General features: G+C 46.3%; 2 protein-coding genes across 2 annotated transcripts in view; both read left to right on the forward strand.

Annotated features, from left to right (window-relative positions):
• The first annotated feature begins 2,606 nt into the window (after window positions 1–2,606).
• LOC120409892 (collagen alpha-2(VIII) chain-like) lies at window positions 2,607–6,803 on the forward strand. Its single transcript, XM_039550883.1, has 3 exons — window positions 2,607–2,672; window positions 4,779–5,400; window positions 6,417–6,803. The coding sequence occupies exons 1-3, from the start codon at window positions 2,607–2,609 to the stop codon at window positions 6,494–6,496; spliced, it is 768 nt and encodes a 255-aa protein (XP_039406817.1). The 3' UTR covers window positions 6,497–6,803.
• A 489-nt stretch (window positions 6,804–7,292) lies between these two features.
• Window positions 7,293–21,885, forward strand: part of PCDH10 (protocadherin 10) — a 34,645-nt gene continuing 20,052 nt past the window's right edge. Inside the window, 9 exon segments of the mRNA XM_039550551.1 lie at window positions 7,293–8,844; window positions 8,847–10,120; window positions 10,122–10,223; window positions 10,225–10,403; window positions 10,405–10,495; window positions 10,497–10,670; window positions 10,672–10,911; window positions 12,419–12,477; window positions 13,026–13,132. Of these exon segments, the coding sequence (XP_039406485.1) occupies window positions 8,310–8,844; window positions 8,847–10,120; window positions 10,122–10,223; window positions 10,225–10,403; window positions 10,405–10,495; window positions 10,497–10,670; window positions 10,672–10,911; window positions 12,419–12,477; window positions 13,026–13,132 (2,761 nt within the window). The 5' untranslated portion in view covers window positions 7,293–8,309.

Here is a 21,885-nt window from a genome sequence, read left to right on the forward strand (position 1 = left end):
TTTGCTAATCATGTTTCCATAGTTTTGCTGAGTGAGGTGTATTGTCCCTGTGCCCTGTAGCTGTGAGATCCTGCTGATCAGAGCAACCTTGCAGCTCCGTGAGGTAGCAGCAGCAGGGCTGGCTCAGCCTCTGGAGATCCCACTGCTGCACCAACTTCTGGTGAGGGAAACAATCTTCTGGTGTGAGTTTTAATTGAAAAACTGTAATTGTAGCAACACCAGGCCCCAACTTGCATAATGAATAGAGTGTGGACCACTGAAATCTACAGCACATACTCCTACTTCACCTAATTGAGAACAGCTCACAGTCAGGAGCTTTTCCATATGCATATGTAAAGCCTGCTAATAAAAGGCGAAAGGGAACTAAGTTTTGTTGTTAGGCTCCAGGAACTTAGGAAGCTTCTGAAAAGCCTGATAGGGAATTTAGCTTTGTGGTTATAGCCTGACTGGTTTTGCCTTTAAGTCTAAATGTTTTGGGGTGGTTTTTTTTTTTTTAATTTTTCTTTCTTACCATTTGTTTTGCTGCAGTTATACTTTTATAGCCATTTCCCTATCCTTTAGTAATTGTGACCACCTTTTTCTGCTATTCGATGTTGTTCTATACAGATGCTTTTCCTTTTCCACTTTCTCCTGCTTCCTTACCACCATTCAGAGTAGCAAGTGTATGGATAAGTGTGCACATGCTTCAGATCTACATTCAGGTCTACAGAGGGGCCTGAAGAACCCTGAAAATAATTATTCTGAGAAAAACTCTGTTCATCCTCCATAGGAATTGCATGGAACATATGAACTTGCACAGTTTCCGCCATGCAGTCCAGCCACTAAGCAGTTGTGAGAGGAGGTGTCTAGCACAGACTTTTCAAAGACCAACTTATAAATTTCTGAGAGTGAGGAAGAGTTTCAAGGAACAGCTTCTGTGGAAGAAGTTCCGAGGACTTAATCCCTTTGGTGTATCTTCCTGAGAGCGGCAACAAGTACTCCTGAGACCTCCATCTGCTAAAGTCACTATTCCAAAATGTGGAGGTGGTAAGATTTTGAATTGAATATTGCAATTCTTTTAGCACAGACAAAAAAAAATGTGATCATTGCCTCATAAGTGACTAAACTGCTTTCCAACTGGAACCTCCTCAATACTGAAACTGAGGTGGGTAAGACTACGGAAAAATTTTCCCTAGACAGATGCAGTTTTAGGAGAAAAAGCAAGCACCTGAGCACAGGATCTTACCAAGGGAAGACTCAAAAAATACAGTCTTGAATACTGGTAGTGAAAGTAGCTCCACCTAGAATAGGTAAAAAAAATACAGATGTGCGCACTCTTCCTAAGTGATGGCATAATTATAACATCTCTTTTGCCATCTTTTTCATTTTCCTTCCTAGTTGGTGCTATTGTTATCTGCTGCGTAGTTGGCACGATGACTCAGATGATAGAACTATGCTGGAAATTATATATACATGGAACACTGAGGCCCAAGAATGCAAATTCTTCTGGGCAAACAATCTAGAGTTTAGGGCTTTTTTGCATTTATTCTGTCAAGCACTAGACATAGAGTATTATGTCTAAGAATAGAAGTTTTATATTTGAACTACTGCTTTCAAGCTGAACCTGAAAACAAATGGTGCCTTAGTTCAAGGTTTGAACTTGCTGTTGAAAAGAAAATCAACACTGCAATTTTCTTTATCATGAGCAACTACATCTACCTATGGCTTTGAGTGTATTATAAGAAGCTTAACAGAGTCTCAAACAGTGGAGTTTTCCACTGTAGTTTTGCCCTCATTTGCTCTGGTAATCATTCAAGCTTAGCAGCACTGGTTGAATTCAGATACAGGTCAACTGTATTTTGATGAAGTTCAAAGAAATGGGTGCAGCTGATTGAGCCATACCATAAAAAAAATAAATTTATAGAGAAAATAGTGTCTTAATGATGCCTGTCCAGATCAATGTGATCATATTTTGCTTTTCATCTGATTCAGTATCAGGCTTCTTTCTATGGAGTAAACTATCTTCCTGAAAATTCTAGCTAGATGATAAGTAATTTGCCTTACTGAAGAATCTTTTGTTAAGAAATATCTTCTGTGATGTTAGATGTCACCTCTTGTCTCCAAGTAAACAGATAAAATCAGTATTTTTGACTGATCACCTTGTATAAAGTCATTTTCACTTGTTTATAATGTATCTGCAGCACGACAATAAAAGTGAACTTAAAGATTGTCAGATTTGTGACTAATTGTTACATTAATAGTAATGGGACATGAGACAAGCTTATAGGAATCAGGCCAAATGTTAGTGTAAAGCCACACATACGGAAACAACTGTTTTGAAGTGACCAGGACCTTGGCTGCTCTGATCTGGACACTGTAAAAGGCCTGACTGATAGAAAATGTTCAGAGCTTAACTGTGGAAAAAATAGTTTTCTTCTATTTATTTCAATGCAGACTTGAATCAGCTAAAATCACAAGGGATTTTCTTTTTTCTTTTTTTTGATAAACATTATGATAGACTCTGAAAGCTGGAGAAGGTGGGATAATAGCAGTAGACTGTACCAGTCTACTGTTTCACACTGAACAGCTTCTTGCTGCTTGAGTAGTCTCCCTGAAATGTGCATTGAATGTCTGGGGGTGAAGAAAAGGAGGCAGAAGTCGGCCTTAAGAAACTCCTACAGGATGCATTCACTGTAATTCTGTTCTAGGCTCCTGGCACCTTCTGGAGACGCTCCATCATATCTGATCACTGGTGGAGTACAGAGCATGTAATGAAGTCATATTTTATCGTCGCTTATTAAAACAGCCGTCTAAGGTCATAAATACAACGAGATGTTTTTATCACCAGGAGGACTCCCATAAGTGTGAAAGGGATGATTAACATCGTATCTCTAGTTCTGCTTACATCTTCAAACTTGTGGCAGATGCTTGTCTCCCGGGTTGTTTAAAAGCCATCAGAAAATGTCTTAATCACTGGTGACCTCTGCAAGAACTTTGGTGGCTTCCATATCGATCTGACATACGGAGTGCTCTTCAGGCAAACGTGAAGACAGACTTTTTTTATTGATTAGCCAAATTGTCTAGCCTTCCTGTTTTGTCTCCTCTCTGGCAATTAAGAGAGAAATCCATTGAGGGAGTGGTGGCAGTGAACCTTCCCCTCTGATACAAATAACCTTAATCGGGCCTCTTAGTTCATTTGTGAAATTGTTCTGTATCGACTTAGCTTTGAAGCAGGATTTCGTCCTATGGCCCCATCAGTAATACATGTACATCTTCCTCTTAGGCAGCAGGCTTTTTCTAACCATGATATCTTTTGCTTCTTATTTACAATCCTAATCCCATCATTGATTCCAGTAATCTTTCCTGCACCATGAGCTGTTATTTTCTTGATGGAGAACCTGGGTGGGTTCTGTTATTTTTTTTTTAACTGAAATAATTAATATTACAACAAGGAATGACAATCTAGGAGCTTTGAGGGACAAGGGAAGCCAATTCTCAATGTGCTTTTAACATCCAGACAGTAAAGAGGCGACAATGTTCCTCAGACTGAAACTAAGACTGATACCTAAAATAGAACCAGAAGATAATTTTGGTGACTCAACTAAACAATAGGGATTAGCTTTCTACACCCTAAAATATGATTGTGTGGGTTAGGATAGTGATTGTTTATTCCAGAGCACAGTATTTGGATGTTTTCTTACTCGTGTGACTCCTTTTGTGTCTGAGAAATGGAAACACTACATTTAGCTAATGAGAAATGAAGCATTTCCTCACCTCTTCCCCAGTAATCACTTATCTAACCCCAAAGCCCAAGTGAATGTATTAATCCTTTATCTCCATCTTCCCCATCTCTGTTTTATACTGTTTCATGGAAGGCCAGGATTTGTTCATCTTATTTATGTGAAACTCATATTTTAGACTTGGAGCCATCTAGATAAATAATTGGGATTGTTCATAGCTTATGTCACTATGACTTCAGTGCAACTCTGTGATGAAGGGCAAAGGAACTTGTACGGGGGAGAGGGGATGCCCTGGCCTTGGGGCACTAGCACAGGCTGGACCTGGGACTGAGCACCCTCCAGAGCTGGCAGCTCTTCCCCCTCTTTTGCACATGCATTCAGTTTTGTGTGTTGATGATTCACTCTCCTACTGTGTATGAGTTAAATGCAAAAATTTTATCTTTAAAATAATCTGTGAAATTTGGTAAATGGAGGTGCCAAGGAAGTTCTGTGTGAGCAGGAGCATTTAGCATCTGTTCTCCTTGTTAGAAAGTGCCCCGTTGTACTTGGGGTGCCAAGGAGGGTTTTGGCAGGGGGGAAAGGTTGTACTTACCCAGGTGCCATCCCTGTCAGCACGGAGGATTTATAAACCTGGCATCCTCTCTTTCCATCTCCAAATCACAGCACAGAGTGAAATGCAGTGATATGAAAGATTAGTCTTCATTCGGCAAAGGAATTGCCAAATTAAATCATGACAGATGGAAAACCTAAAGGCCACAGTGTCAGGGGTCTGTCCATAGCCCTGGGCTTTAGGAAGAGGTAAATACACAGATCTCAGCTGGTGCTGCAGGAGGTACGTGTCCGGTGGAAAGCCAGCGCTCGGACTGTGCCGAATCGATACCTGCTATCGAAAGGAGCAGCGCACAGCGTTAGGGCCAACCCAGTGTTATTAGAAAATGATATATTGCACATTAGGATGGATAATTCATGTCGCCTTCACCGGCTCAGACCGTCGTGAAAATCCATAAATCATTTTCTCGTTCATGTATCGCCTAAGTGCGATTTGTCACTCGGCATTAGCGGGAGGGCGGCCGCGGATCCCTGCCGCTTCCCAGGCACTGCTCGGAGACCCAAAATGGAGACCCGGCTGCGCTTGGAATCGCGGGGGCAGATCGGATCCCCGGGCTGCGCGCCCCCGCCGGGCGCCGCGGGGAGGGTGGGAGGCGGCTGCCCCCGCGCCTATACACGTGTATGGATATAAATATGTGTATGATCCCGCGTGGCTGCTGCCCCCCGGATCACGCCATCTCTGCAGAAGCCTCGCGTGGGTGTCGCGCCTCGAGCGCCCGTGGGGAGCGCCCCGAGCGCGGGGATGTGTCTCCCCCACCCCGTACCTCCGGGGCTTCCTCCGGCCCGCGGAGGCGAGCACGGACACGGGCACGGACACGGACACGGACACGGGCGGGCTCGGTCTCCCGGGTTTCGCCCGCTGCGCCCGGGCCGCCCGCGTTCCTCGAAGGCAGGAGAGGTGGCCGTTCCGGGGGCTCCGGCGGCGGGGAGAGAAGGGCTAGAGCCGGGCTGCCCCGGTTCGCGTTCAGTGCCGGGCAGCGGCCGCTTCCCTGTGGGCATCCACCGGTCCCCCAGGCAGGAGAGGCACGATCTCCGCTGTCCGCGCCTGGAGCTGGCGGCAGCGGACGGGCAGGTGAGCGGCGGCGCTTCTGCATGGAAGGGGAAAGCAGCGAGGTCCCCGTCCACATCAACGGGCAGCGGGAGTAGCCGGGGGATTCTGAAGAAATTTTTCAATTTTTCTGGAAAACACCCACCGGAATCGCCCCGCCGACTGTGCCCCGCGCTGTCACGGAGCCCAGTAGTGGGTAGGGTGCCACTCTGAAGGGGAGGACAGGATTCGATTTGGGGGAGAAGGGCCATCTCCCCGCGCGCCGCGCCGGCTGCCGCTTCCCTGTGCCCCCCTCCCGCGGCGAGGCAGTACCGCCTGCCGCAGCCACACAGCCGGCCACGGGAGGGGCTGCGGGAGGCGCGGGGCCGTGCGGCCAGGGAGGCAGGGCGGCCAGGGGAGGCAGGGCGGCCAGGGAGGCAGGCGGGCGCGGGTCCCGGCGCGGTGCGGAGCCGCGCTGTGTCCCCCGCGGGGCGGAGGCGCTGCCGGGCGCACTGCGGCGCTGTGGCGCTGGGGGGCGCGCGCCGCCCGCGAGAGCGGCCGGGCCGGGGGAGGGGCGGGGCGGGGGCGCGCCCGCGGCTGCGGGCGGTGGAGCCCTGGGGGGAGCCCGGCCTTGGACATCGCAGAATGGTCGGGATTGGAAGGGACCTTGAAGAGTATCTGGTTCCAATTCCCTCTGCCATGGGCAGAGACATCTTCCACTAGACCGCGTTCCTCCAAGCCCCGTCCAGCCTGGCCTTGGACACTGCCAGGGATGGGGCAGCCACCGCTTCTCTGGGCAACCTGTGCCAGGGCCTCGCCATCCTAATGTGGATTCCTGCGTTTCCGCAGGAAAAACGCACCTTTAGTTCATTGAGATGTGTGGACGGAGCCGCTGCTGACTGATGAATTAGAGATGGGGTTTGAGCAGGAGCTGCACGTCCCTGCTTCGTGCTGCTTCTTCAAAAACAGTAACATTTCGGGGGAAAACAAAACAAAACAGACATAACCACAAGAATTACAAGTATTTCATTCTTTTTACTCTTATTTTATTCATTTGATAGCCTTACGGGCGTGGATCTCTCAACCAGCATCGACAGCCGGTACCAGAGCGTTTCCCTTGGATTCCTCTGCTCCTCCCTGATAGACCCCCCTCCAGGGGATGCCTCCCCACCCCCCCGACTACCCAGTGACAGACAGTATTCCTCGTTTTTCCTCTTCCATCGTATGTGACGGTCTCCTGTTACACTAGTGGAAATTCCAAAATGGAAATAGGAAAATACTGGCTCAGGCTCGTGATACTTTCAATTGGCCGGAGCTGGAAACACTGCACGGATGAATGACGGAAAGTTGTACTCTCTCCACTGTGGAACACACCAATTAGCTACGGCAGCCCGTGGGGCGGGGAAAGGGGGAAGGAACAACAATAATAATCCCAAGTTTCCCCTTTGTTTATGCTTTTTCTAAAAGCGTTACTGGAAAGGAAAGTTGGTGGCGGCTGGGTGGAAACTCCCCTCTCCAAGGAGCGGGGCTGTTGACGTTTACCCGGGTGCGTGTGGGTGCGCGCGCCAGGGACGGGCGGCGATCTCCCGATCCAGCGGCCGTGGCGGGGGAGCCATCGCCTCGCGCGGGGAGCGGGCAAGGACTCGGGGAGCGGGCAAGGACTCAGGGAACGGGGCAAGGACTCAGGGAACGGGGCAAGGATCCCCCGGCGCTCCGCGGGAACCGCGCGCTCAGGCGCCCGGCGCGCGCTCCCCCTGCCCGCCCGCCTAGCCCGCTCGCGCGCGGCTCGGCTGTGACGCAGCGCACTTGACGCGCGACGCGGCCAATGGGACGCCGCCCCCGGGGGCGGTGCTGGCCGCCGATTGGTTGGCAGGAGCCGGGCGCTGCGCAAAAACAGCGCAGCCGAGCGCTGCCCGCTCAGAAACTGCCGGCAGAGATCAGAGGAAGCGCGGCCGGGACCGGAGCCGGGACGGGAGCCCAGCAGCAGCAGCAGCAGCAGCAGCGGTGGCGGCGGCAGCGGCACAGACAGACACAGGGGCTAAACGCGAAAGCAGCAAGAGAGGAGAAAAAGCCCCACCTCGATCGGCACCGCCGTAAAAGCAGACTGATGATGATGATGAACATACTAATAGCAATAAAAGAAGAAAATGAAAAACCTTTAATAGAAGAGAGAAAAATCTAAAATCCTTAAATAAAAAAAAAAAAGAGGAAATCCCAGGGACATCAGGGAATGAAAGTTTTGGGTAGTAAAACTGCTCTCTGCCTTTTTTTTTTTTTTATGATATGAAATCTTTTTGCGGGTAATTTTTTTTTTTTTTTTTAATTTCGCGGTTTTCTGCCTTTTTCTTGCATCCAAAGAGGGCATGTCCACCGGCTGTTCCAGCAGCATCTACCCTCCAACTCCCACCAGCAAGAAAAACCGAGGACAATCTTGAAATACAAAAATTTCCTCCTTGGGATTTGCTGCTGCTGCTGCCTCCGCCGCCGCTGCTGCTGCCGCGGTGCAGTGCCAAGACTCTTGGAATAAATAAAAGAGGGCTACTGTGTGTCTCTAGCTACAGCTGGCTAATAGCTATTTTAGTTGGCCATATATTTCGAAGATCACAGATGAAGTGGGGACGCCTGTCTTCTTCATTTGGTCAGCGTGTGAAACAATAATACCCGTAACAAAAAGGAAGGGAGATGGGGGAGAAAAAAAATCTTAACATGAATCAGAAGAAATAGTATTCAGCACTACCCCTACCCCCTCAAACCAACCTCTCCCCCCCCTCCCCGATCCCTCTCTCTCTCCACACGCTTGCAGGCGCGGACACGCGCGCGCGCGCACACAGACACACACAGACGCATACACACACACTGTAGTGTGTATTTTCGGAGGAGGAGGTGGTGGTGGCTTTTGGAAAAGGAGGCAGAGGTGGTGTCGGGGAGGGGGGAATCTCTTTCCCCGTTTGGAGATGATTGTGCTATTCCTCTTTGCCTTGCTCTGGATGGTGGAGGGGGCCTTTTGCCAGCTCCATTACACGGTGCAGGAAGAGCAGGAGCATGGCACGTTCGTGGGGAATATCGCCGAGGACCTGGGCTTGGACATTACAAAACTTTCCGCTCGGCGCTTCCAGACGGCGCCCAACTCCCGCAGCCCTTACCTGGAGCTTAACCTAGAAACCGGGGTACTCTACGTGAACGAGAAGATCGACCGGGAGCAGATCTGCAAGCAGAGCCCCTCCTGCCTTCTGCACCTGGAGGTCTTCCTGGAGAACCCCCTCGAGCTGTTCCGGGTGGAGATCGAGGTGCTGGACATCAACGACAACCCGCCCTCCTTTCCGGAGCCCGACCTCACCGTGGAGATCTCGGAGAGCGCCACGCCGGGCACCCGCTTCCCGCTGGAGAGCGCCTTCGACCCCGACGTGGGCACCAACTCCCTGCGCACCTACGAGATCACCCCCAATAGCTACTTCTCGCTCGACGTGCAGACGCAGGGGGACGGGAACCGCTCGCCGAGCTGGTGCTGGACCAGCCGCTGGACCGGGAGCAGCAGGCGGTGCACCGCTACGTGCTGACGGCGGTGGACGGCGGGCAGCCCCAGCAGCGCACCGGCACCGCCCTGCTCACCGTCAGGGTGCTGGACTCCAACGACAACGTCCCCGCCTTCGAGCAGCCCGTCTACACCGTGTCGCTGCCGGAGAACTCGCCGCCGGGCACCCTGGTGCTGCAGCTCAACGCCACGGACCCCGACGAGGGGCAGAACGGCGAGATCATCTACTCCTTCAGCAGCCACATCTCGGCCCGCGCCCGGGAGCTCTTCGGCATCGCGCCGCGCACCGGGCGGCTGGAGGTGAGCGGCGAGCTGGACTACGAGGAGAGCAGCGTGTACCAGGTGTACGTCCAAGCCAAGGACCTGGGGCCCAACGCCGTGCCGGCCCACTGCAAGGTGCTGGTACGGGTGCTGGACGCCAACGACAACGCGCCCGAGATCAGCTTCTCCACCGTCAAGGAGGCGGTGAGCGAGGCGGCGGCGCCGGGCACCGTGGTGGCCCTTTTCAGCGTCTCGGACCGCGACTCGGAGGAGAACGGACAGGTGCAGTGCGAGCTGCTGCAGGGCGACGCGCCCTTCCGCCTCAAGAGCTCTTTCAAGAACTACTACACTATTGTCACCGAGGGGCCGCTGGACCGCGAGCAGCCGGGCGGCGACGCTTACACGCTCACCGTGGTGGCCCGGGACCACGGCGAGCCGCCGCTCAGCACCAGCAAGTCCATCCAGGTGCGGGTGAGCGACGTGAACGACAACGCGCCGCGCTTCAGCCAGCCCGTGTACCAGGTGTACGTGAGCGAGAACAACGTGCCCGGCGCCTACATCTACGCCGTCAGCGCCACCGACCGCGACCAGGGTGCTAACGCCCGCCTCGCCTACTCCATCCTGGAGACCCAGATCCAGGGCATGTCCGTCTTCACCTACGTCTCCATCAACTCCGAGAACGGGTTTCTCTACGCCCTCCGCTCCTTCGACTACGAGCAGCTCAAGGAGTTCAGCTTCCAGGTAGAGGCCCGCGACGCGGGCGAGGAGCCGCAGCCGCTGGCCGGCAACGCCACCGTCCACATCATAGTGGTGGACCAGAACGACAACGCCCCCGCCATCGTCAGCCCCCTGCCCGGCCGCAATGGCACCCCGGCGCGGGAGGCGCTGCCCCGCGGCGCCGAGCCGGGATACCTGGTGAGCCGGGTGGCGGCGGTGGACGCCGACGACGGGGAGAACGCCCGCCTCACCTACAGGCATCGCGCGGGGCAACGAGGCCGGGCTGTTCCGCATGGACTGGCGCTCCGGGGAGCTGCGGACGGCCCGCAGGGTGCCGGCCAAGCGCGACCCGCAGCGCCCCCTACGAGCTGGTCATCGAGGTGCGCGACCACGGGCAGCCGCCGCTCTCCTCCACCGCCGCCGTCCAGGTGGTGCTGGTGGACGGCGCGGGCGAGCGGTCCGGCGGCGGCGGCGGCCCGGCCGCGGGCACGGGCGCGGGGGGCGGCGGCGGCGGCTCCGGCGAGCATCGCCCCAGCCGCCTCCGGGGGGGATAACTCGCTTGACCTCACCCTCATCCTCATCATCGCCCTGGGCTCCGTCTCCTTCATCTTTCTGCTGGCCATGATCGTCCCTGGCCGTGCGTTGCCAGAAGGAGAAGAAGCTCAATATCTACACCTGCCTGGCCAGCGACTGCTGCCTGGGCTGCTGCTGCTGCTGCCCCTGCTGCAGCCGGCAGGCGCGGGCCCGCAAGAAGAAGCTCAGCAAGTCGGACATCATGCTGGTGCAGAGCTCCAACGTGCCGAGCCAACCCGGCGCAGGTCCCGGTGGAGGAGTCGGGAAGCTTCGGCTCCCACCACCACAACCAGAACTACTGCTACCAAGTCTGCCTCACCCCCGAGTCCGCCAAGACCGACCTGATGTTCCTCAAGCCCTGCAGCCCCTCTCGCAGCACCGACGCCGAGCACAACCCCTGTGGGGCCATCGTCACCGGCTACGCCGACCAGCAGCCCGACATCATCTCCAACGGCAGCATTTTGTCCAGCGAGGTAAGGACCGGCACCCCCCGGCATCCCACACCCCCCCACACCCCCCCCCCCAGTCCCCGCAGTGGGAGACTTCATCCACAAGTCATCCCCAAACATCCTTCTCCAAGCTCCCGCTCCTCTCCCGGCGGGAAAGGCGTTTTGCATTCCCAGTCCTCCTTCTTTCCTCTTTAATCCGTCCGCTGTCTCTCTCCTTTTTGCCCTCTCCTCTTCGGGAGGCTTTAGCGACAGGCGGGGGTCTCAGAGGGGATTGCGAGGTAGGCACAGACACACACACCCCGCTGGCTCCCTCCCGCTCGGGCTTAGCAGCTGTTGCAGCCAAGGCGTGTCCCCCCTGAGCCCCCCTCCTCCTCCCCCCGCCACTCCGGTGCCTCTGAAGGAATCTGGCCCCGGCTGGGCAGCATCGGGGCGCAAGATACCCCCGGGGCAGCGTTTAGGTGTGAGTGGATCGCCTGTGGGTTGAGAGACTGGGGCGGGGTGGGGGGTTACGGCTCTTTGCAGAATCTCTGCGCTTGACAAGACTGAAGTGACGTGGGGGTGTAATTACAGGATGTTCTGAAACAATACTTAAAACCGATGTCTTTTTCCTTCCTGAAATCTTTGCATGTGCAAGGAAGGCTTTAGGGGAAACCCCATTTGGGACTGTCACAATCACTATAGTTAGCAGGAGCTTTAATTAATTTGTGAATTAGGGTTTAATACTTTACTTTACTTTACTCTATCTGCACGGGTCTTTATAACCCCAAAACTTGCAAAGAAAAGCAGCCAGAAAGAGTTTCTGTAAAATTATATGCTGAAACTTAAGGTGTTCTGCAATGTTGCTTATGTTGTGTTACCTGGTGTGTAGAGAATTTTTATCAAAGCATATACCATGCCATATTACTCCCCCATTAATCATTTTGTGCTGGGTTAGCTCATACATATTCTCAGTACCTCTCTGCCTGTGCATTAGTGAAAATCTCACATTCTCTCTTAACATGCTGAAACCTGAATATTGTCCAGTCTGACAAAGGTAGTTTGAATGGTATGTTCAAAGCATTAAGTTTTGTAGTGAAATTTCTAATACTGATTTTTAATACTGACTTTGCCTCAAAATGTCTATAAAACTCTTGGCTTCTGCTTCCTTTTTGATGACTTGAGGGTATCTCAATGTATTTTTTTTTTCCTAATGGTACTATAACAGTACTATCTAAGTAGTCCACAACTCTAGAAATAGTTATGCTAATATTTTGTGGGAGTTCTTGTGATGCTCAACAGTGTGCACTCTGAGAAAACGTCAGAATCTTGTCTCAAAAAACTTCAGAAAAAAATCCCTCATGCCTTCCCCATCTGTGTGACTAAGAGCTGTTTTTTCCGCCTTACATTCTAGAAACAGATTTTGTAGGCCTGCTTGCAGCTAAGCATTACCATTTATAGTGAATATGGTGAGCTGCTCCCTTGTGTATTTTCTGCTGCTGGTTACAGAAATATCAAGAGTTAAAATACTTCCCAATATTTTCTTTTTTCCTAGACAAAACATCAGCGTGCTGAGCTCAGTTATCTAGTTGACAGACCCCGACGAGTAAACAGGTAGGAGCTCCATAGCCTTGGTTTCCTCATGCATGCTTTAGCAAGTCTGAATGGGGTGCAGAAATGTGTTTACTGCCAATGTAACAGAGTAGTAAAGCAGTGGAAAGTCAAACGTATGTAGATGCACTAAATGAGTTTGAATTATGGCTTTTCTAAACTGGTTTCAAAATTGACTGAAAAGAGAACAAAATCTCGGCTTCTATTAGTCTAAAACGTGCTTCAGATACTTATGAATATGCTTCTGTAGGGTGTCCCAGAAAATAGTCTCACTGAGTTGAAATTCAGCTTAAGTAAATGGTACCAAATTACTTTTACCGAGTACATGGAACCCAGGTGGACTAATAACCCTTGCTGTCCCTTCCAACCATGCTCCCAAGGTCTGAAAACTCCTCATTATGTTTATGGTGGGCGGGGCGCCTCTGTGGAAGCCCTGCAGCAGGCAGGAGTGGGGGGAATGCAGCACCGTGTTTGGCCATGTGATGGCGGAAGAATGTTTTATGAGTTCCTCTTTAATGTTTATTCTAATGTAAAGATGTTTCTGTGTCTAGTTCTGCATTCCAGGAAGCAGACATAGTAAGCTCTAAGGACAGTGGTCATGGAGACAGTGAGCAAGGAGACAGTGATCATGATGCCACTAATCGAGGTCAATCCTCTGGTAAGTCTGATAAGAGAATGGAAATAGTGGATCTTTAAGTAGGGAGACTAGAAGGAACAGTTACTTATAGGAATATAATACAAGAGAGGCGTAAATAAGGTGAGCATATTTATTGTGTGGGTTTAAGTCAGCTTGCTGCTACAGTTACCTGGACAAGGAGGCAATTTTGAACCTCTTTTGGTCATGGGGCAGAGTTTATTTTATTCATTTGGTTGGGGGTGGGAATTGGATGTGTTATACTGCATCATTCACAGTAGCAAAACTTCCTGCACATTAAGACAGAGTTGTTGGTACATTTTATAGCACATTTTTTCCTACTGCAGATTTAGGGAATTTCAAAGCATTAAGCAATTTTGTTTAGTAGGCACTTCAGCTGGCATGGCAATGGGAAGTGAAGGGGGAGTTCCCAAGGGAAAGAATGGACCCAATGATTGAATGACAGCCAGACTGTGAGAGTTTTTTTTCCGTGGATCAGTGGAGACACACTGGGTGCTCTGAATGTGTAATACCTTAGCATTTTTGGAGGATTGTCTGTTAATTCAAATTGAGGCACCATATAGTGCAAGTGGTCTCCATGTTAATAAGGTATTATTAAATACATTTTCTTGATAGAGGAAAGAAAGGCTTTAAAAGACTGTGAATCACTTGGAAGATACACACATTGCAGTGTTATGCCCATATGTAGGGCTTGCTGTGTTAGTTCTCATACTGTCAGTTTGCTTCTGAAAGGAACATTTGTTCAGAGCCTGTGCATTAGAATTCACGCTCACCCTCACACTGCATTTTAGCTACAAATGCTGTGCTTTCTTTCCTACTACAGCCTCCACAGGTCTGGTACATCTTTGTTCAATACAGTGTTGTCTTTCCCCTCATTTCCTTTGTGCTCTGTCATGTATAAAGATTTGCTACAAGTGTGTCCCTTTTTTTTCCCCAACCCCCACCTTAGAAGATACCGGGGCAGGGTACCCAGTACTGTCAGGGCAGTGCTGCCTCACCCGCCTGCTCTGTTAATGTCCCCTGTTTTCTTGCTGCTGTAGTCACTGTGCCCTTAATGATGGGAAACCCAGGCACCAGGGGAAGAGGAGGCTGCCACAGGGCCTCTTTCTATTGCTGCAAGTCATTAATATGCAGACCTAATGAGACTTGAGAAGAGCCAAGAGTCTCTGGAGCTCTCTGCTTCTTGCAGGGCTTCATGCTAAGTGAACAGAGTGTCTATTTTGTGTCTGGGAACCTGACAACAAACCAGGTCTTGCCAGAAGTTTACATCTGAACACAGAGCCTCTTTCATTTTTGGCCTATATATGGCATATGATTTATTATTGTTTGAAAAAGCCATGTATTTAGTCTCCCCTCAGCCTTTCTTTCGCACTGTTTCTGATGCAGCAATCAGGGCTACTGAGTTATAAAAAGCTCCCTCTCCTCCTGCCCTCCCTGCATTCCTGTTTTTTTTCTCTTTTACGCATTCTACTGCAGCAGTCATCTCCATGAACATTTCAATCAGCTTAGTCCCTCAACATAATGAACCATAATATCCAAACAGGAGAGAAAAGAATAAACATCTGCAGAAGGGGCTGGATTTGACTGATGGTGGGAATATAATCATATAGCTGCACATCAACTGAAAGCTATTTTCTTTTAGATGCATTCTGTGCTGTTATTGTTGTGCCTCTGTTCTTTCTTTCCCTCCATTTTAAAAGTAGACTATGAATACTTGTCATACTTGGCATTGATCCTTAGTGGGGTAAATTCTTCATTTCTATTTTATCAAATAGTGGGGAAAAAACTATTCTGTACTTCTAAATAATTTTAAATCATTTAGGAATCTGATGGGATTTGTGAACTTCTGTGTCTTCAATGGTGATGACATAGGAAGTAATGAAGACAATTAGGCTTGGTCTACTCACAATTAATAGTTTGAAATGAAAGAATACTCAGAATTTCACACATCCCATCAGATTCTTAAATTATTTGAAAATATATAAGAATCTGATATGATTTGTGAACTGTATCTTCAATGGTGATCACATAGTACATAATGAAAGCTGACAATTAGGCTTGGTCTACTCACAATTAGTAGTTTGAACTAAAAACTCAGAATACACCAATTTCATAGATTGGTGCTGAGATATGAGATTTTATTTGCATGCACTATTCTTTTAATGATAGTCCCAAATAAATACTTCAATACAAATCTCTGTAGAAACAACTTTAATATTCTACATACATATTATATAATTTTCCTGTAAGTTTTGGGCTGAATCATGCAGTCTTGATGCAAAGAATGTGCCCTTTTACCTCAGTGATGACAAGATATTTTGACATAAGAACTTCATTCTTGCTATTAGCTTTTGGTGATGAATTTTATGGTGAAAAAAAGGAGCATAAATCTTGTTTGATCTCAAATTGCTAGAGGAAATATGGAGGGAATGTCTTCTCAGTTCTTTTTGGTCATTCTGATGCTGTATAATCAATTATTTCTAAATTACTGAAGGAAAACACACTGATTGATAACATGGCAGCAGTTTGGGCTGGGTTTTTTTTTCCAAGATATTACCTGATACTATGCAGCATCATATCTGTTTTCAAAAGCATCTAAAAATATTTAGTAGGTAATTCACATTGACAGACAAAACTCCTTCCCTACCAGTTTTAGTCAGCAGCAGGTTCTGCTGGCAAAACATCTTTTTACTGTTCTGCACATGACTTCTGTCACTAGTGAACAATCCTGTGGCACACGAGTAGCTCTTCTGTAGTGGTCCATTGCTATCCAAACTGGGTGTTGAGGTCAGTTATTAACTGGGAAGAAAAACATGTCGGATGAAAATCCATCACACTGCCATAGCTTTATTTTGCACAATTATTTAGTGAAAATTCTGAACTATGCTGTTCTACATATAATGAAATATTTTCCTGGGTTTTGAAATTAGATCATAGTTCACCTTTTCACAAAATGTTTTCTTAAAAGTGATTTAGTCATGTTTTAAATGTGCTGAAATGTGTGTAAGGGATTCATATTTTTCCTGAGAGAGTACCACAGGAATGCCATGTAATTATCCACATTCTTACCTACCTTAACACTGATGAAGTACTAAAGTATGGTCATCTGCTTTTGGCAGGGAATGGCAGGTAGTGAGATGCTCAAGACCCTAATTTTTGTGGATCAAACAGACATTTCATTGACTGGTATAGTAATCTGAGCTTTTTGAAAAAATGACTTTACAAAGGTGAAGAAGTGCAGGAGGTTTTTGGCAAACAGAGGAAGGGTTTCTCAAACCCTGTGTTCTAATGACTTGTGCTCCTCTTTGAAAATTGCTGAGAGAAAAGCTGCTACTTGCTATAGAACAAACGCAACTCACACCACGCTTCTACCTCTTATTAACACACTGTATTTCAGCCATGTTCTGTTGGAGTGATTGTCAAGCATGAGGTTACTTTATTTCCCATGGTTGATTAAATTCTTGGCCTCCCTTGTGAAACTGCCAGCTTGGGTGCCAATTAATACTCTGCATGTGTGTACATTTAAATTGTATGATTAGACACCTGTCCTGCAAGATTTGGACTTGTGCCATCAACTTATTTCATATGTTTGCTCACTAGCTACTTGGCTTTCCCAAGCAGAGTCCTTCACAGTATTACCCTTTCCTCATGGAATTGGCACGATGTCTCAGAGGCACTTCAGGAAGGAACGCCCAAGATGTGAAGCCAAGTAGATGCACTGCCGTGTATATCCTATAAAATGTATCAGCTTTTTTGACCTGTTTTTGAACAGTTTACATTGGTGCCTGGCTGAAACCTGAAATTAGGTTTCTGCTAGCAGACTTTATGAAGGGAACTGATAAGGGTCTAATATAAAGGCACAGGGTGAAACATTGGCTCACACGTTTTCAGTACAGATTAGGTGAACGCCAAGAGGGTTCATTATTGCAGAAGAGCTGCAATATTTCAGTGTCCATAAGGAAAAGAATACGAGAAGTCAGAAGAAGAATTTTAGTGATAAAGGGACAGAGAAAACCAGTATTTCTTCTGAGACTATGCAGACTGACAGCTAAATCCTGTTTTGAAGATCACTTGGGCAAGAAGTCTGTCTCAGATAAAGTGAGAGTGAACATAAAAATGGCTTAGAAAAGTCCTTTGACTCATGCTAAGGGCTATTTCTATTTCTTTTTTTTTTTTTTTTTTCCTCTTCCTCCTTGGCCTGCATGATTAATACTATTCACATCTCAGTGGTCCAGGTAGGGCTTTGAAGCTGAGATTTGGAAGAGCTGAGTATTGAAGATATTTGAGTCTTTATTCATGTTCTGATGCACATAAAGTCAGTTTTATCCAAGGCAGCACACCAATTATTTAGCAAGAAAGTGTGATAATAACTCTGTTTCATAAAGTCCAATTCTTCAGTAGATAACTACAAAGTAGGTTAACGTCATTATCCTTATTTACCAATACAAAACATGAATGAATCATAGGGAAATGAGTAACTTGCTCATTGACAGTCTAATGAAATGGATAGATTTTCTGGGAAGGGAGCTTTGAAAAGGGGGCCTGGTTCCCTACATCACACCTATCTCATATCTAACTTCACAGAAGAAACAGAAATGTCATTTAGTTACAAGTAAAAGGCAAGGCTCTGAAAAAATCACACGTTGGGGGAAAAACCTATCCCAATAATGGTAGTGCAAAAAATACTTAACAAAGTATTTAATTTGTATTTTTATATTTTATTGCATCTTTTACTCAGTAATACATATGAAAGTGTTCACTTGTTGCCCTAAAGGCTTGGTGTATGGTTCTTTTCCCTTAATTAATTTGAGAAAGGACACATTATTTAAAGATGGGTTTAGGCGTAATTTTTTGCTTTGACCAAAGCAGTCTTTCAAACAAATCAAAACTCACAGAGAAATTTTGCTTTTCTCCTTTTGAAATATGGAAAGGAAGCAAATTGGGAAAATGCTTCCAAAATGCAGTGCTGCCAAGTATCTGATTCAAAGCACCTGAGTTCAGGCAATTCAGACATCAAACTTGATTAATACCTTTTCTAGTTTTTGGCAGCTTTTGAGGGAGGGGCAAGGGTTTGTTTTCCTTCAAAATCTGCAAAGTCAGGGTTGTGGGAGAGTTTATATTGCCCACTGGCCCACCTGGTAATAAGACTTGAACAAATAGGAGCGATGTAGTGGCCTTTGCCATGAATTGTTACATGTATGCTGCATTTGGAATAGTGCAATGCTTATCACTGTCAGAGTTTCAATGCACTCTACTATCTATTTACATCCAAAAAGGGCATCTGAAATTCATAATTCAGAGTCACCTTTAAAATCTCAGTGTATCTGTATGCAAGGCCTAACAGCATAACTAAGTGAAAAATACAAAGCATTTTTCTTTAATGTGGACTTGTAATTGTGATGGATAGTTCAGTTCAGAAGGACTGTACATATATATAACCAGATTTATGAGGGAGATGAGATGGAAGTGTTACACTGCTGAACATTTCATTGTAAATCAAGAACATGAATCTTGGGGTATGAAGGAGTTCTGTGCTGAGTATCTTACTTCTTTACTGTGATGTGTCCTTCCTTCTTGGAAAACAGCAAATAGCTTTTACCCATCCCCAGCCCCGTGTTAAATGTTTTTCAATTAGAACCAGAAAATTCTATGCTATGACCCACAGGAAAGAGGTGGGGGAAGAATAGCCAGCATTCATACTACAGGCAGTGTAAATTGCATGGCTGCCCAGGGATTTTGAAAATAGGCTGCTAATTTGAATTTCTTTTCTGTCAAAATACTAAACCCAAGGGCTTGGTTCTGCACCTGTTAAACTCTTAGGGACTGTCGTGACTGATTCAAACTGGAACAATTCCTAACCCTTGCCTCTCCGAACATTTTGTTCCCATTCTAAACAAACATTTACATTTAGCTATGCGTTCCTGCAGTGTATATTTAAATTCTGATGTATATAATTTTTTTTTTCTTTTTGCAAGCTCTTATCTCGAAGAGGTAAAAAGTTTGCAGTACAAGCTTACATTTTTTATCCCCTACATTCATTACTTTGTTTATTCAAAATACTGATTTATAGTGGCTATAACATCTCTTTTATAATAACCTGTTATATAATACTATTCAGTGCACTGCAGTAGACAAGCAGTATTCAAAAGGGAACAAAAAAAATATTTGGATAGAGACATTTTGCAGTTTAGCAGCTGATGTGAGAACAAAATAGTAAAATGGAGGGTAATTTTCCAAGTGAAATAAAGATCCATGAAGGAAAAAAAAGGGTATATATTTGAATACATATACTTAAAACAATATTTTTCTAATCTCTCCCTCCCCAGAGACTAAAGAATATAATTTAATATTTACAATTAAGTTTTTCTTTCTCCTACTGTCTTTCAGGAAAGGTTGAATGAATATGGTCACTGATACACTATCAGCAAAGTGGAACTGTAATCATTTTCCTATTAAATGTAGGGCTATTTGTTTTTTACATATAGCTTTGCCAAGAAGTCTGCAAATTGAAATAACCATGTCGTGTTTATTGTCCCTTAAATCTTTAGAAAGGCAAAAGTTAGATTCATAAAATGTGTCTTTTCTTGCATAAAGATATTTTTCTTCAGACATTTCAATACATAAGATACACACACACAGTTTTATAGGCATTGTTAGATACTAATTTCTTTTTGGGAAGCCTGCATCTAAATATTTCTTTTCAGTCTTTGATAGCTACTACCACTACAGAATTTATATTTGTACTACTTTTCTCCTTGCCTGATGATCTTCATCTGATTCCTTAAGCATATCTGCAGTTCACATTTGCATTCTTCAACAGTTCACTGATCAGAAATTTATTTTCAGATTTCTGCATGCCAATTACCAAGACAAGCTTCTAATCAAAACTGGACCTGGCATTGTATATTGCTTAATTTAAAATTAAAAAGTCATTATAAAGTGAGATTAATCTGAGATAAAAAGCTTTTTATTTTTCATTTCCTCATGGGTTCTTTTTTGTCTAAATGACTGCCTTTCTTACTCAGGAACTTGTTGATAGCTCATAATCATTGTTCCTTTCCGAAGAGATTGTTTTTTGTAGTGTGAGATATTACATAAATATTATTAATATAATTCAAATTATAGTTCAAAACTGTGGTAGAATTCTTAATACTAATCCTCACATTGGAGATCAAGCTAATCCAGTTCTTTACAATGTTGGCTGGTAAATGAGCTACATTACATGAATCTTATTACAGAACCACAGAATTAACTAGGTTGGAAAAGACCTTTGAAATCACTGAGTCCAACCTATGCCTTAACACCAGCTTGTCAACCAGACAATGGCACTGAGTGCCACATGCAGTCTTTCCTTAAGCACCTCCAGGGACAGTGACTCCACCATCGCCCTGGGCAGCCCATTCTGATACCCAATCACCCTTTCTGTGAAGAAATTCCTCCTAATGTCCAACCCATAACTCCTCTGGCGTAGCTTGTGTCCTCTTGTCCTATATTATAGCTGTTTAAAATTTTTTTCCTATTTCTGAGTAGTGTCATTTTTTTTGTAATTCTAATGAAATATTTGTAAATGCAATGTTTATAACAGGTTTAGTTCAGTTTTGACATAACACCTAAGACACTCAGTTCTCTTTATAAATACAAGAAAAGGAGGTTTTTTTAATGTTCTGCTTTTCTGTATGATGTTGAAGACTGTATTGGTTTAACTCAAACAGCAGCTAACCCCCACACAGTTGCTTGCTCACTCCCCTAGGCCCAGTGGGATGGGAAAGAGAATCAGAAAAAAGTAAAACTTGTGGGCTGAGATAAGAATAGTTTAATAATTGAAATAATAATAATAATAAAATGGAGAGAGAGGAATGAAACTGAAGACAGAGAAGTGATGCACACTACACGTGCTCACCAGCCACTGATCGATGCTCAGCCCAGCCCTGAGCAGTGATTGCTCCCTCGCTGCTAGCTCTTCAGTTTATATAGTGGCTATGATGCTCTGTGGTATGGAATAGCCCTTTGGCCAGCTCACAGCAGCTGTCCTGGCCGTGCTCCCTCGCAGCTTCTTGTGCATTTCCTCAGTGGCAGAGCATGGGACACTGAAATGTCCCTCATTTAGCGTAAGCACTACTGAGCAATTACCAAAACATTAATGTGTTACCAACGTTATTCTCATATTAAATCCAAAACACAGCACTGTACCAGCTACTAGGAAGAAAATGAACTCTCTCCCACCCAAAAGCAGGACAAACCTATTTGGAGATGCTGGTATTTATTTTACTCTATCCCTGTGATTTCATACATCATTCTTCTCAAAACAAGTATAATCCAATGATTTAGTGACTCAGAGCCAGAAAATATTCCTTTGGAAGGCTGATCTGAAAGTGGTCAAAAGCAGCATGGCTTGTCATTCGAGATCTCAGTAGCATTAAAGGATTTGTAAGCAAACAGTTTCGTGTTGGCACAGACAATTGTTTGCTTATATAGGGGAAGCTTTAACAATTTTTTCATAGCATCCACAGCCACATCACACTGGACTATGGGTGCCTTTGTACTGCTAATTGCAGTATTTTATTGTAGGGTTCTGTCCTGTTTCTTGGATCACTTGATGATAGTAAGGACTACTGCAGTAGCAATGAAAGCTGTCTCCGAAAGAGTGATGTAACAATTGATTAAATAAGCTCTCCTGATCACTTGAAAACTCAATTCCTACTTTGTAACATCTCCTTTTAATATCAATGGGCTCCATCTGTATACTAATGTATGCA

Source organism: Corvus cornix, chromosome 4, assembly GCF_000738735.6.
Source record: "Corvus cornix cornix isolate S_Up_H32 chromosome 4, ASM73873v5, whole genome shotgun sequence".
Taxonomy (NCBI): Eukaryota; Metazoa; Chordata; class Aves; order Passeriformes; family Corvidae; genus Corvus; species Corvus cornix.

Bases quoted from the DNA above. Each gene is read 5' to 3' on its own strand.
- LOC120409892 (XM_039550883.1), top strand. From the start codon at position 2,607: ATGTCTGGGGGTGAAGAAAAGGAGGCAGAAGTCGGCCTTAAGAAACTC. The intron at 2,673-4,778 runs GTAATTCTGTTC...ACTCGGCATTAG, and splicing joins TCCTACAGGATGCATTCACT to CGGGAGGGCGGCCGCGGATC. The intron at 5,401-6,416 runs GTGAGCGGCGGC...TTCATTTGATAG, and splicing joins TGGCGGCAGCGGACGGGCAG to CCTTACGGGCGTGGATCTCT.